Raw genomic sequence first — 15835 nt, 5'->3', positions numbered from 1 at the left:
CACAATTCTGTCTCTGAGCTCTTCAGGCAGTTCCTTTGACCTCATGATTCTCATTTGCTCTGACATGCACTGTGAGCTGTAAGGTCTTATATAGACAGGTGTGTGGCTTTCCTAATCAAGTCCAATCAGTATAATCAAACACAGCTGGACTCAAATGAAGGTGTAGAACCATCTCAAGGATGATCAGAAGAAATAGACAGCACCTGAGTTAAATATGAGTGTCACGGCAAAGGGTCTGAATACTTATGACCATGTGATATTTCAGTTTTTCTTTTTTAATAAATTTGCAAAAATGTCTACATTTCTGTTTTTTTCTGTCAAGATGGGGTGCTGAGTGTACATTACTGAGAAATAAAATGAACTTTTTTGATTTTTGGAAAATGGCTGCAATGAAACAAAGAGTGACAAATTTAAAGGGGTCTGAATACTTTCCGTACCCACTGTATATCACCATCAAACAACCGGCTCACAGCAAAACACAGGGTCCACGTAAGGATACAAAACAACAATAAAGGTTTATGTGCTGAAGCCCATCAGACCAAACAGATTCAGATGACGTTCAGTAAAAACAGTGAACATTTTGGATTATGCTCGCTCATGACTTCAAGTGGGCACGCGTACGAGCACTCATCTGGTTGCAATCTTAAAACCGCACCGTTAGTGGCCGCTGAAAACTACATAATGCCCCTTTAATACTGCTAACTTAATACTGCTAATATGAATATTCCTGTTAATGGTGTAGAAACATGTATTACCACCAATTTGTACTAATGCAGATCTGAGTTGAAGTTTAAAAATGTTTTGAGACCTTCGTGACAGGGTAAGATTTATGAAGTACTAATGGCAGATGGGCAGGTAGGTGAGATTTGAGGATCTACAGGCCACAACCGAACATTATTGCTTTTTTCTTCCTTTCCACCAATTCCTCATGTCCTATCCTCTTTCTCTCCTTTATTTCTCATCGATTCCCTCTCCTTCCCATCTCTCTCTTCTTCCAATTCTCTTTAAACTCTACTTTCATCCATCACTCCCACTACTTTGTCATCATCCCCATTTCACAGAAAACATTTCTTACCTAACCTGTTTGTGGAAATGCATCCTGTTGGAAACCCAGAGATAAGCTTAAAAAGAAACCATGCATTTTTAAAGAAATGAGAGAGAGTTATTTGCATGATTTCACAAATCTGCTCATAGGTACTGACTCATAAAATGGATAGGGTAAGCCCGTGTCCTGTTCTTTTGCTTAGTTTACTCTTGTTTGATGATGTGTTAAATCATCATACGTCTCAACGTATGATGTGCCAACACATGGTACATGGTAAATGAATAACCTCTTTCAAATTACATTTAAAAGGGAGTAAATGCAGCGGCAGTCGAGGTGAATTAATCAAAACAACTAAAGGTAATTCAATTCTGCTGGTGAATGTGAAAATCACAGTGTAGTCCATTAGCTTTCACTGCCATTCCAGCTCATCTTCACTTTGTATCGCTTTTAATTTGAAGGTGCTCGCGGCTCGACTGAGGTTTTTTATAGCAACAAGAGAAATTAACTAAGAAGCTAGAACATATCGCTAAACAGGAGAGGAGTGTCAGAGGGGAGAAGAAATTAAATTAATATAACTAATTTCATCAGCTTACCAAGAAACGCACTCTGCTCTTATAGTAAATGGCAGATAATTAAAATCTACAATCAGGATGACAAAGTTATAAATAGACTGTAACATATGAATAAGGGATCCGGGCAGGCAACCTTGCTGTTGTTTATATATGTTTATGTTTGAATATGCTGTACTATTACACAAGTTTAATTTTATAATTTCACGAGAACCAATTCACATCAGCCTGTGTCTGATTTACTTGGAGTCTAGATAAGAGACGGCCCAGTAGGACAACAGGAGCCTGGAGCCACTCATCTGAGGTGTTTCCAGATGTTTTTGGGACAGACAATGTGTTGCACATTTCACATGACATGATTCTCATTTCATTCCTGTTGTGTCGGTTGGCAGAACTGTTCTGCAGCCCTTTAGTGTCCTGTTGTGTTCAGGCCACAGCAGACACAGAGAAGCAAATACGGAGAATAAACATGTTGTCTAGTTACACAAATCCAAACTGAAGCCACACACAGTCTAAATATCTCAATATTTGCTGTCTCCGCTTGAGTGGTCAGTTTTGTCAAAGGAGGCATTCAACATTGGAAAAGGCTGACCTTGGTTTACTGTGTAAATTGGAACAATCCAACAGTAGGGGGTTGCTGGTGGTTTTTCAATATACTGTGATTATTTCTTCTGCTGGTGTATCAAGAAAAGTCCTGAAGTGTAAATGTACGTTAATCCTGGCATGAAAAGACACTTGGAAACTCTTTGTGGTTATTTGTGAATCATCTGAAAGCTGTGTTTACAAAAGCTGGATTTTTGATGAGACAACTATGTCTGTCTAGTGCAAATTGTAAAAGTATATTCTCACATAATGATTAATAACAGGAAGCCAACAATTATCACAGGTGATCAGCTGTATTATTTAAAAGTGTCTGATGTATTTTAATGAACATAAACCAAACTCTCCAATAATGTGTAAGAAGCCTCACTACAATTTTTTCAACACCAAAAGGCAACACATATCGCATGCATCGAAATACCCATGGGTAAAAAAGACCTGAATGAAGAAGTACAGAAACTTAATTGTTATGACAGAGAGAAGAGAGAGACATGCATTTTTTTATATGATGGTAAACTGAGATTAGCTGAGGTGGGTAACATTTTAAAACAGAAGGTGTTGGCAGGTGCTTTCCTCCTCACAAATGGGCGGATGGAGAGAGAGATGAGGCGTTAGAGGAAGAGAGAGGTAGAAGATTATGAGCCGATACACATAATAGGGATCAGTCCATCTGTCCATCCTTTGGTTTCACGCTGAGGTTTAAATCTCTCCAGCTGGCAGACATGTTACTCTCACCCACACACATACACACACACACACATGCACAGTGTTGTAGAGATACACAAGACCGTAAGCCAAAAAGGAAAAAAAGCTCAAACAAAATATAGTATACACATATACAACATCAGCCAGTTTCTGTCAGTGCATCTGTGTGTATTACTAATGTTGTGGGGACATTAATCTGTTTATATAGACACATTGTGGGGACAGGGCTTCCTTATGGGGACTAAATGCACGTCCCCCAAACATTAATCATTCAGTTTTAGGGTGAAGACTTTGTTTAAGGTTAGGTTAAGGTTATGTCAGTTTTAGGACATCGTTATAGGCAAGTAGTGGTTAGGGTCAGGGTCAGGAAAGTCTCCAGGGAGTGAATGTGAGTCATGAAAAGTGATGGAAACACAACTCTGTGTGTGTGTGTGTGTGTGTGTGTCCATCTTTTATTGACACGGAAAGAGTAACATTTGGTGAATAGTGGTGGGTTTGTACAACTCTTTGTCTGTCTCTTACACACTCAAAAATGGAGGTACGAGACAAGAACATTTCTGTACTTACAGGTACACTTTTCAAGAATGTTCCCTCAAAGGTACAATATTGATCTTAAAGAGCACCTTTTGACTACAGAAAGGGTACAAAGTGATTTAAAACAAAAATAAGAACAAATCTGTACCCTTTCTGTCTGTCAAAGGACATACGCAATGCAGCCATGAAAAACGTTTGTAGCTCATTTGCTACTTCCAAAGTTGGCACCTACACATGAGAAAAACACAAACTTTTCATACTGTTTTCTTCTGCCTCTCTGCTTCCTTCAAACATCTCTCCGTTTTTTGCACTCTCTTCCTTTCCATATAATTTTTTCTCTTTGTGCATGCTGTTGGTCGATCTTTCTCTCTTGATCTCACCCTTATTTAAGGCTTCTCTCTCTGTTCTATTTTTTCTGTCTTCCTTTCCTGTGTTCAAGGTACGTTTTTTGCCTCTTATAAGTGAAAACTCATGGATAAAAGAAAATTCTGCACTGGCCTGAACTAAAATAAATCAATAACTCAGTCACACCTTTATTTCTAATTCTCTCTTTTCTCTATCTACCCTCTAGGCCTCTCTGTGACTTCGCCATTCACTTTTCCACTTCTGTCCATCTCAGTTTCTATCTCTTCTCTCTTCCTCCAAAATATTTCTCCTTCCTTTTCCCTCTTCTCCTCTGCTTCTTGCACTTCATCTCTTTCTCGTACCGTTCTGCTTTGTCTGCCTTTCTTTCCCAACTTTCTTTTCTTGCTCACAGCCTCTTTAGTAATTTTCTGTGTACCGATGACTCACCACCATGAATAGAGTTTGCCAGGGTCTCGAATCACGTCATCTACTATGAATCATGCTTTTCATCTGGTTTTTGCCAAGAATTCCTTTGTTTGTGTTAATGTTGAATGTTTGAATGCACCTACCTGAGCTCTTGCTTTCTGTAATATTCAAGGACACGTAGAGATTCTCTTCTCTCTTATGAGTAGTGAAAATATCGTGAATGGAGGCAAGATTATGTCGATAGAAATTAGCCTGGACTCTTTCTGGTAAACATAGGCAGCTCCTTGAAATGGATTTTGACAGTGAAAAGCAAAATAAAAAATGTTGGATGCTGATCTTTGGTTCAACAACAACCACGCAGATATAATATGGCAGACAGGCATTCTTCAGGTGTGGTAGCTGCTGGATGGCTCCAAAGCATCCAGATGCTTTTTTCCTGTTGTATATGTTTGTTGTTTGTGTTGCTGGCTCTCTGTAGGTTCTTTGGGTTTATGTGAAATGTTTGTAGTCCATATTTGCCACAGCCAATATACCAGTTAAAAAGATGTTAGCTGTAGCTGTTTGCTAGCGAGACATGTACACATCAGCTGCACGTGTGCCTGTAAGTGTATATTTTTGTGACATCTTTGACTATGAATAAAACGTAAATCAGTTTTTCTCCTTTTTCCTTTTGTCTCAGTATGTTCACGCACAACGTTTTGCTCAAGTTCAAACATTTTTGCAGTCACTTTTCACCATCTAGAGCGATTCTGTTTCGTGCCCACTCTCACTCAGTTTTAAAGGTCTTTTCAGTGTGTCACAACTAATTTGCTCTTTCTTTTTTCATTCTCTCTCTTTCTCCCCTCTTCAGGTGAGCTAGTCGTACCACCCTTAGCTCTACCCAGTACCTCCCCCTCCTACCTCCCTCTTCCTCAGCCTAATCCCATCATCCTCTGCCTCACCCTTTCCTCCCCCTTCTCGTAGGAAGCACAAGCCACCATGTCTCTCTTCGCCTCTCCCACCCCCTCCCTCTTCCTGCTCCTCCTCTTCTTCCTCCCACTGCCTCCCTGCCAGCCGGAGTCCCAACGCAGCGACCCCAGCAGCGACCCCGGCCTGCTGGAGATCTCGCCCTCGCCCATGTTCCCCTCCGCCTTCCCGACTTCCGTGTCTTATGGTAACAGCACCTTTTTAACCAGAAAAGAGAAGTGTGAGGAAGTGCCAGTGTGCAGGCCTGGCATCCTTCTGCCCGTCTGGGAGCCCAATCGACCCGGGCTTGGCGATCAGGTGGCCAGAGCTACGGTCTACTTTGTGTCACTCATGTACATGTTCCTTGGAGTGTCCATCATCGCTGATCGCTTCATGGCATCCATAGAGGTCATCACATCACAGGTGAGAACGAGTGAATGGAGAAATACATGCAGGGTGTAGGAAGTTGTGGCAATATGATCATTATCATGGATGCATCATGTGAGCAACTTATGTTGTATCTTCTAGATGTATATTAATTTGATTTGATTTGTAGGTTACTTGCTGTGTTCTGCCTTCACCCAATGCATCCTGGAATAGTTTCAAAATAGGGCTGCAATTTTATTGGAATATTTTTATTATCCATTCATCTGATTCTATTTTTTTATTTATTTTTTGATTAAGTTTTTATTATGTGTATGATTTATAATGTTATAACACAGTGAAGCGTGGCGGCGCGGTGATAGAATATATATAAAAAGGGAGCAACCCTGTAGCTGTTTGTTTTCGTCCTAGCCAAGGACCCTTGTTGCATCTCCTCTCTCCACCCCTTTTAGTTCAAGCAGGGTACAGGAATACAAGGGATTGGACCCAAATGCAGACAGTGGGACAGAGCTGGTTCAATTCAATAGTTTAAATAATAAAATCAAAGTGACACAAGTAAGGTGAGGCAGGCAAGGGTCAAAACAGGAAAGCAGTCCACTTAGGCTAACAAATCCAGAAGGGAGGAGGCAAGAATTAAAAAAGAGAGAAGACAGGCAAGGTACAGGGAAGTAACTGTAAAAACATATAGGAATTATAGGGACAAAGATGAAATGACTCTGGGACAGGGGAACACACAGACTAAATACACAAGAGAGGGGGGAGGATAACTAGACACAGGTGAAACTAATCAGGGTGGGGCAGGCAATCAAACAGGTGGGAAAACACAGAAAGGCTGGAAGTAAAGTTACACAAGACACATGAGGAACTGCAAAACCCGAAACCGTGACAGTTTCCTGTCTGCTTCAGACTATCAACTGTCCAATAAAGGCAAAAATGCCCAAAAAATCTTTAAAGCAGCAAATTAGTTTGAACCAGTTAATTTTTGGCATTTTGCTTGATAAAAACGTACTGGATGTGTTTGAGTATTGTTTTTACGCTTATTTGCCATTCACTTTTCCTGGAGTTACATTGTTGAAAAGTGATTAGGATTCAAATTTGCTTCACAAATGTCTATAGTTGTATGAGCAGGGGGAAATTCAGTACTGTCAGAATAAAAGGAAGCATATCGCCCATAAAGCCTGTAAATATAAAGGCAAAGGTCTAATTTCATAACATTGTCATGTCTTTATATTTATCTACTGTGCAGTATCTTCACACTGAAAAGAGACAACAATGTAGAAATCCAACAAAGAGAACAGGAAGCACCCGCCATCAACACGCTATTTACTGAGAGTAGTATGAAAGCATCTCAAGGCGACTCATAACGCTTAATTTAATAATAATAATAATACACTTTATTTGTATAGTGCCTTTCATACAAGAAATGCAGCTCGAAGGGCTTTACAAAAAAAAATTCATGCACTGGATGCTTCAATAAAAAAACAGACATAGACAACATAAAAACAAGGATAGAACACGGTATATGTCAAATTCATTCATTTATTTTATATACATATACTTTTATTTTTTTGTTAGTGTAGTTTTTGTCAGATGATCTTGCTTTGCTCTTCAAATCCTCTTTAAGTTGTTCACTTCATGTGCATAGATACGATTGATACGATCACACACATCACAGCCTCTCTTCCACCTCTCGTGGATTTTGGCTCAGCTGTAGCGCTGACTTACAAAGATAATGGTGCATTAAATCACCCATGTTGCCCCATCAGCTCTCAAACATCTCCATAATCGGTGGTGGTTGATTTATATTGTTTGCAATTGGACAGAAACCATGCTGACCACACAACAAACGGCTATAAATAGACCTACATCGTGTTAATCCATTTATAAGGCGGTTTATGCATGTTTCCGATACAGCCATAAATCTTTCATTAGCGCTCGTTATGTTCAAGATTAGTGAGTGTGTTAGATGACTACTGAGGAAGTGATGCTGCCAGTGAATGTGTTTACATCATCATGTAATTGTCTCTTTACTGTAAAACGGGGATTACATAGATTTCCCCCTCCATCATTTATCCTATATAATAGTGTACAGATATTTAAGGTTACAGAGATAGAAAGACAGAGCTGTGTGTTTTCCCAAGACAATAATAGTCATGAAGTGCAACTATTTGATCCGCACACAGTAGGAACTGTACTGTAGTCTATCACTCTCAGTATGTAGTACAGTTGTTGGACGTAAGTGCAATGTGTTACAGTGATTTAGTTGTGAGAGTGTGTGAGAGTGTGTGTGTGCTGTCCCAGGTGGTCTGTAATGGTTCAGGTGCTGAGGTTATGCAGTCATAAGCACTGTAGAAAAATGTAGCAAGGGTCCTATGAGGTTTGAATGGTTCAGTATTAGAGAGTAGAAACAGGAGAAACAGGAGATGTGAAGGTCAGCTGGAGGGAGAAAAAACGACATGAAGGACAAAGGAAAATTGACTCTCATAAGTACACAAAAAGAAACGGTTCAAATGGAAAAATAAGACCATAGCATAAACAGAACAATCAGTGATTACTACTAATAAGTGCCATTTGTTTTAAGAGAAGAGAATAAAACTTTTTTCAATAAGTCAGGTGACGAAAGAAAACGAACATGTTCACGTAACTATTCCAATTGGACATAAAAGCGTTTTACAAATTTCTTTAGAGACAAAGGGACCATAAAGAAGAGCTATACCAGAGCGTCTTGGTGACTAATTTGAAGTATGAGGGACAAAGACTGGTTAAAGCAATAACAATAGTGGCAATAAATGCATTTAAAAATAATGTGATACCAGTTAAATTCTCTTGTATCATCTGGGTCTATTAGGTACTTTGATGCATAATAAAGACCATCTTAATATGAGTCTGCAGAGCCTATTATATATGACATTGAGAGGAAGAAAATGATAATTTCATGGTGTGATGGGTTGCGTATTTATTTCAGACTGGAAAATAACAGACAGGAAGAGTTACATCTTGTGTCCTGTGTTGCAGAAGTAAAGTTATTTTAGTCTGTGTACATAGTGTAGGTGACAGCTATTCAAATAAGTTTGTTTGAGTGGAACCGATGAGTAACTGCTTTGAAAGTAATGGAAAAAAATATCTGTTAAAAAAGTCACATGTACAAGAGTGCATACCTAAGAACATCTTTTTACTTTAACAGCTTTAAGCCAGCGTTAAGACTGAAAACCAGATGTGTTAAAACCGCACATGGGGCTCTGTTGGTGTGGGCTTTGTTTAAGGTACCGGTGAGATATGAAACAAGATCCAGGAAGTCTTGGTAGTTCATTTATGTACAGTGGGAAAATAGACCAGAAGAACCGATGGTTTTCTTGTGAGGTTATGCTTGTATCCTCAGATGCTCTATATGTTTTATGGCTTTTTACCCAAAGCTAGAGGTTTATTAAGCATCTTTGCTATTTTATAAACTTCTTTCGTTTTGTTCAAGTATGTAGATGTAGTTTTTCTTCTGTTGCTGTTTTATTTCTAAGGGGAAAATGTGATATAAATAAAGAAATAATCCACTAGGGAATGTTAGTTTGCTGAAAGACAGAGCTGCTCGCTCTGAATGAGAAATAATGAAGCATCATCTGACCTGATGTAGTACTTGTTGTCTGAGACAGGGCTGATCAGCAGCAAGTAAATGCAGGTTAAGCAGGACAGCTTTATTTAATTTTTTTTTAGTTTCCAGTTGAACAACTAACACAATAACATTTTATGTAATTAAGTGCACGTTCTTAATTATTTATGAAACACATAAAGGGTGAGCTAATTAATTTACTTCTGCAGAGTTTTGAATTTGAATATAATGATATCATGAAGTTTGTGAGCTCAAAACAGTATTATGTCATATGTTGCACAGGCACAAGAGTGTAGTGCCTCTCTATGTAGAGTACATTGCGTCAAATTATTAGTATTAAAAAAAATTTGTCTTTGTCATTCTAATTAGTTCTGTGAATTTGGTGACCTGACGTACTGTACATCCCTGTAATGTTTGGCTTTAAGTTTAGTTTTAGAGTTTGTCATGGAAATTAATGTACAGGCAGTCAACACAATGTTTGTGTGTGTGTATTTGGGTCAACAGGAGAAGGAGGTGACTATCACGATGCCTAACGGGGAAACATCAGTGGCAACAGTACGAATCTGGAATGAAACCGTGTCCAATCTGACACTCATGGCTCTGGGCTCCAGTGCTCCGGAGATACTGCTGTCGGTTATAGAGGTACACACACACATGAGCACTGCTCCTCTTTTCTCTCAGCTCCTCTTTCTTGCTTCTTCCATCCTAATCCAATATTTAATTTCTTTTTTCCAAAGCAAAACACTCTGCTGGATCTGTTTAACTATTATATCGTGCAGAGAGCATGCTGTTAAAACAAAATTATTGATAAATATGAAACTGGCTGGCAAAACAAGCCGTGTTGTGTTTCTCAAATTTCTTTTGAAAATAACTGTCTACCGTTTGTTTGGATATTAGTCATCTATATCAGTCTCTTCCCTACCACACACTGTATCTCTCCAGGTGTGCGGTCATGAGTTCAAAGCTGGCGAGTTGGGACCAGGAACCATCGTAGGCAGCGCCGCCTTCAACATGTTTGTGATCCTCGGGATCTGCGTGTGGACAATCCCCAAAGGCGAGAGCCGCAAGATCAAACACCTCAGGGTGTTCTTCATCACCGCCTTCTGGAGCATCTTCGCCTACATCTGGCTCTACCTCATCCTGTCTGTCATGTCACCAGGAGTTGTGGAGGTGAGACAGACTCATTGTGGTTTAGAAGAAAAGAGGACCGAATAGAATTTAGATAGTGTGATACTGAGTGGCTCCGTTCATCAGTGCAGTCAGCTCAAAGGCAGCAGGAGCAGAAGTGCAGCTGCTGTTTGGTAATTTGGTCCCAAATGAACCCTCTAACATAAAGGTAGGTGAAATGATACAGCTGAGGTTATGCAGCTCAGGTGCAATAATGGCACTAATTTTGGCATGAAGCATTTTTGTCATGTCAAAAGCAGAAAATTTCTAATTAATTGTAAAATATTATCAGACCCGTATTTGAAAATTTTGCCAGTTTATTAAATGTCACTCATATGAATGGAGGTTGGGTTGAAGCTGGGAAGGAGACATCTTGGTTGTTGTTACGTCTTTGTTATTGATTGCTCATGTAACTGCCTGTTGTTGGATACATTTCCATATATTTGTATATTAAAATGCCACGTTAAGCTCTCAGTTTTGCCTCTACTTTTGCTCACAGTAGTAGTGGTATTATTGTGCACATGTAAATGCACTCAGATATGACTATCTCAATGCCATTTTGACCCAAATGATTTGTATTTTGTTTGTCTGGGTTTTGAGACACTCATCTCTGGGATTGAATCTACCTTTTGAAAAAAAAAGAAACAGACTGTAAGAAAAAATGCATGAATATAAATGAGATGTCTTCTAAAATAATGTGTTGTCATGCACTGATTGGAAGTTCAGCTCAAAAAGAAACATGGCAGCTTATCTGTGTCGCTGTATAAGAATATTTGGGGAGCTTTATTTTAACATTAATATTTAATATTTGGTTTGCTGAGTTTTTACTTCTGAGAAGTCGGCCTGGACTCTTCTTCAGCTCCTTAAATTGTTTTTAAAGGAGATGAGCAAGTGTGATTAGCATTTATGCAACTAATAATCTCTTCATGATGTTCCAACCTCTCTCTCAGTTTGTACCACATTGCACCAGAATTACACCTTTGTGCACAGAGTTTGCACTTATGATTGTATCTGCACCCAGTTTCGGGAACTGTGTGTCAAAAGGGAGGAAGTTTTTAAGGATTTTTAATCAAACGCCTGCCATAATGCTAAACAAATACAATAAGGAGAATCTGTATGTGTGTGTGTTTCAGGTGTGGGAGGCCCTGGTGACCCTGCTGTACTTCCCAGTGTGTGTCATCCTGGCCTGGATTGCTGACCGCCGCCTGCTCTTCTACAAGTACATGGGCAAGCGCTACCGTGCTGACAAGCGCCATGGCATCGTCGTGGAGACCGAGGGAGACCTAACACCCAACAAGGGTGGCATGGAGATGATCATAGACGGCAAGATCCCACCACGAGGGGGTGCAGTAGTTGCCGCTGAGAACTGTGGGGGTGGAATTCAGGACAGCACAGCAGGCGCTGCGACCAATAACGTCGGCAACCTGCCCAACTCCAACAGCGCAATGGTCAACATGGAAAGCAACAAGGAGTTGGACGAGAGCCGTAAAGAGGTGAGAGAGAGAGGGAGGGAGAAAAATGGATTCAAATTGAGTATGAAAAGAACTGTTCAGGAAAATGTTTAATAACAAAACTGATATTAAATATTTACAGCTTTAGAAATCTATATTTTAGAAATCAATTTATATAGCTATGCTGTGACTATGGCCCCAAATAACACTGCAGATTGCACCCAGATGTCTACAAGCTCAACTCAACCTCCATGTTAGTGTTGATTTCAGTTCCCACAAAACAATATCCTGTGTTATGAATGTCACCGTCAGAGGTGGGATCATTGAGTCAGCACAGATTGTCTAAGATGTTTTTGCCCAACACAGGGCATGTAATTATTGTACAGCTAGGTTTGACCAGAGCAAAAGTTTATCAGACTTCAAAAAAAGTGAGGGATATCTGCACGTGTCGTGTGCACGAATCCCCATCACTGGAAAAATCTAAATGTTGTTTTGGTCAGTAAACGATTATAAATGCAGTTTGTATAATTGTGTAGTTATAGGAAATATGTCCAAACAGAGAAACACTGCACACAAATGAGACATACTGTAAACTATGATCCAGGATGTCCAGTTCTAGTAACAGATCCATGAATCGTTTTGTATTGCACTTCCTTCCCTTGTGGTTTGTTTGGTCTTTTCCTACTACAGAATTAGACATGCCGGTTAAATACTATACCTTAATACCGATAATACTCCCTTTTTGTCAACTCAGACAGAAAACCTAAAATGTCCCAGACACACCACTGGTTGTTGCAGAACATCTCATCATCGTTTATTCAATATCAAAGTGTCTACACATAAGTTAAGTTCACACATAAGCCACTGTTATCACTGCAGAGTGTGTTCTGTGATAATTCTGTAATCTCATTTCCCCATTTCTCTGTTGGTGAAAAATGCGTTTAACATAGGAAACACAACTTCTGCTGCCATGATTATGACGTGATAACGGTGCAAAATAGTGGATAATTTCCCTGCAGAAGACAGTAAAAGTTGCTTATACAATATTGGGGCTGTTTCCTGTTGTGATGAATGGCTGAAGTCTATATTTCTATTTCCTCAAGTGATTTGTATTTTTTTACTTTGTTATTTTTCAACTTTTGACATGATAGTTAAGTTTTCTCAGAAAACAGTTAACCTTCTTAAGTAGATGCAGAGGTAATGAAGACCCATTTACACCTATTAAATCCTGCTAAAAAGAGATATAGTTGCTTTTATATTGAGGAGAAGAAGGAGAAATGAGATTACGAGGTAATGACAGGACAGAGAAATGAGCATGTGGGAGGTTTGACAGATAAAAATACGATAATGAGGGTCAGAGAGGTCGAGGACAAGTGAGACACCGGGGGAGAAACACTCACATGGCAAAAGTGAGAAGGACAGAATGAAAGAGCCAAAGAGTAATGAAAGACATAGGAGTTGGTTTACAGTGCAAACAGAATTGTTTCTCATGCTGCTCATTAATTTACATTTTCTTTTGCAGATTTTCTGAAAATTCTGTTAATTTATGCGCTGCATTTGGATGCAAACTGGTCTTACGACAAAACAGAAATTCTTTTTTTGGCCCAAATGCTTTTGGGCTCGATTACTCCGATTTTATTGGCTTGCTTTCTCAAAATGTTAAATCCAGTATTGGCAAGTGAAGTCACCCTGTTTTTCATATTCAAGAATATCAGACTTTTGTTGCAATTATACACACATCTTCATATCTTGAGTCAGTAAGATGAGTTTGTTAGTTTGATGTTATCATAAGCACATTTATCACACAGTTTTCCTCTAAACTCTATTCTGCTTTTAGTACATTGTATTCAGTGAGTTCACCCTCCATTGCCTGCTGAATGCCATTAATAAATGTTGAGTGCACTCCACCCCTGCATTGTGCTGTTCAGACTGTGTAGGTAGAAACCTGGTTTGGATGTAAGAGGTAGGTGAGAGCAGGGACAGGATATGGCTTCTCTTCCCTCACAGATGTTTCATTGAATTAAAAGCTGTGAAGCTTTCAGGAGTTACTCCCCCATTAACAAACAAGATGTCATCTTCTTTCCATGAAACTCACTCTCACTCACACTGCACATATACACACAACTCTGACCACACACACTCTCCAAAATATCTTCATGTCACGTTCTTGTCTCCTCAACAACCTGGAGTGATTTATGGACGGGCGGAGGGTGCCTCAAGGGTTATCATGTCATTATTCATTAACTGGGTGTTTTTAATAATATATTTCACCGCATTAAAAAACAGTGTGACATTTACTGTTGAAAACAGGCAATCTTTTCCAGGAAAAACTGCCTAAAAAACGTACCCAAAATAAATCAGGAATAACTCCTCAACCATTTGGCCTGGATGCATAATTCTGGTCTCCCTTGAAAAGTCAGAAGCTGTGGAATATAAATCCATTGTAAATTAACATATTTATTTTACCATTACAGAGTAAATGGAGATGCAATACAGAAAAAATAGGATCTTTTCATCCTCGGCTGGTAAAAAAAGCCATATTTTAATGCAATAAACCATCAAAACCATCATAAGATAGATTATAATGCAAATGAATATATTTCAATACACCTGGAATGTACTTTTAACTGTCAATTTGATTAAAATAAACTAAAATGCAACAGTTATCATACAATATTTTTAAAATATTATTTGCAGTTGTGATGAAGTTTATCACATGACAGTTCACGGTTGCCGGTTGTTATAGTGGCTTCTCGGGAGATTTCCCGAAGCTCAGGAAGTTCCCGAAGCAATGGAAAGATGTGATTCTGTAAACATAAATGATATATCTCAGCCCTCAACGCAATCTAACAGGACTGAACCTGAGCCCACTAACAAAACTCAAATCATACCGAAAACTGCTTGGCTAACGCTTTAACAGAAAAGTTTTGGCTGCCCACCATTGTCCTGATATATTCACTTTGCATTGCATGTTCCCAATATATGTGAAGTGTCGCTCTCATCTCTGGTATGCATGACAGGAAACCTGCTGTCGGAGGAATCAGACGTGCAGGTTGTTTTCTCTCCCCACATCATCACCAGGCTCTCATTAAAGTGCCTGAAACCTGTATCTGCTATGTTCTATTTTTTTGTCCTTGTATACCTTAAATATAATGTAATTTACATTCAACATATTAACGTCTTTAATTGTATTCACTGTTCATTTTAAGTTGCATATTCATCTGTAAATCTGCAGAGCTTGTGTTGGCTTTTATTCTGAGTGACATATATTATTTAAATTAATATTGATATAATATAATAATATTAAATCCAAAATTGTTTAAACCAGTAAGCATCTTATTATATATATGAATGGTATACAGTCATTTTCAATTTTCAGCTCAAACCATGGTCAAATCCCAAACTAAACAATATGTCTCTAACCAAATACTTGGCAGCAAATAAATGTCTGATCGTGAGGAGAATTAATGAGAAAATGTACAACGATTAATTTGGTTATTAATTAAGAGAATGTCATGTTGTATGTGGTAGGGGTGAACCGCCTTAAAATTGTTACCCTTCTTTAAGGTCAACGGTTCATTTTTACATAAAATAACTAAGTTTTCCATTTTTTTTACTTGGAAGCACTCTGCATCTAAACAGCTTATAAAGTTGCAGAATTTATTTCAACAGATGAAACCAACCATATTTGTAACCATAAGTTAAATCATGAAAAGGATTACAGGTTATCGGACGTGCCTTTCAAGTGGAAGTGAGGCAATGATTTTATTGTTGAACTTGAAGCTTAAGCACAAATGCCTGCAATCTCCCCCCAGCTACAGGGACTGAAAGTGACAAGAATCTGAATGCTTTTACAGTCAGTGTTTGTATATGAACAGCCATGCATGCCTTCATAGATATTCTCATCATGAGTGTGTCATCTCTCCTTCAGGTGATTCGTATCCTGAAGGAGCTGAAGCAGAAATATCCCGACAAAGAGCTCGACCAGCTGATGGAACTGGCCAACTACTACGCACTGCTGCACCAACAGAAGAGCAGAGCCTTCTACCGCATACAGGTAACA

The 15835-nt window shown here is 39.0% G+C and overlaps 1 protein-coding gene across 2 annotated transcripts in view; it reads left to right on the top strand.

Moving 5' to 3' along the window:
* The window catches only part of slc8a2b (solute carrier family 8 member 2b), a 159773-nt gene that overhangs the window by 111826 nt on the left and 32112 nt on the right, over positions 1-15835 (top strand). For both annotated transcript variants that reach the window (XM_046072948.1, XM_046072947.1), the window contains 5 exons: positions 5075-5592; positions 9659-9796; positions 10097-10324; positions 11455-11814; positions 15704-15829. In XM_046072948.1, coding sequence (XP_045928904.1) covers positions 5203-5592; positions 9659-9796; positions 10097-10324; positions 11455-11814; positions 15704-15829 — 1242 coding nt within the window. In that variant the 5' untranslated portion in view covers positions 5075-5202. The remainder of the gene's footprint in view (positions 1-5074; positions 5593-9658; positions 9797-10096; positions 10325-11454; positions 11815-15703; positions 15830-15835) is intronic.

The sequence above is a fragment of the Micropterus dolomieu genome, linkage group LG17, assembly GCF_021292245.1.
Source record: "Micropterus dolomieu isolate WLL.071019.BEF.003 ecotype Adirondacks linkage group LG17, ASM2129224v1, whole genome shotgun sequence".
Taxonomy (NCBI): domain Eukaryota; kingdom Metazoa; phylum Chordata; class Actinopteri; order Centrarchiformes; family Centrarchidae; genus Micropterus; species Micropterus dolomieu.
The sequence above is the reverse complement of the archived record's forward strand: the minus strand, read 5'-3'. Positions and strand labels throughout refer to the sequence as shown.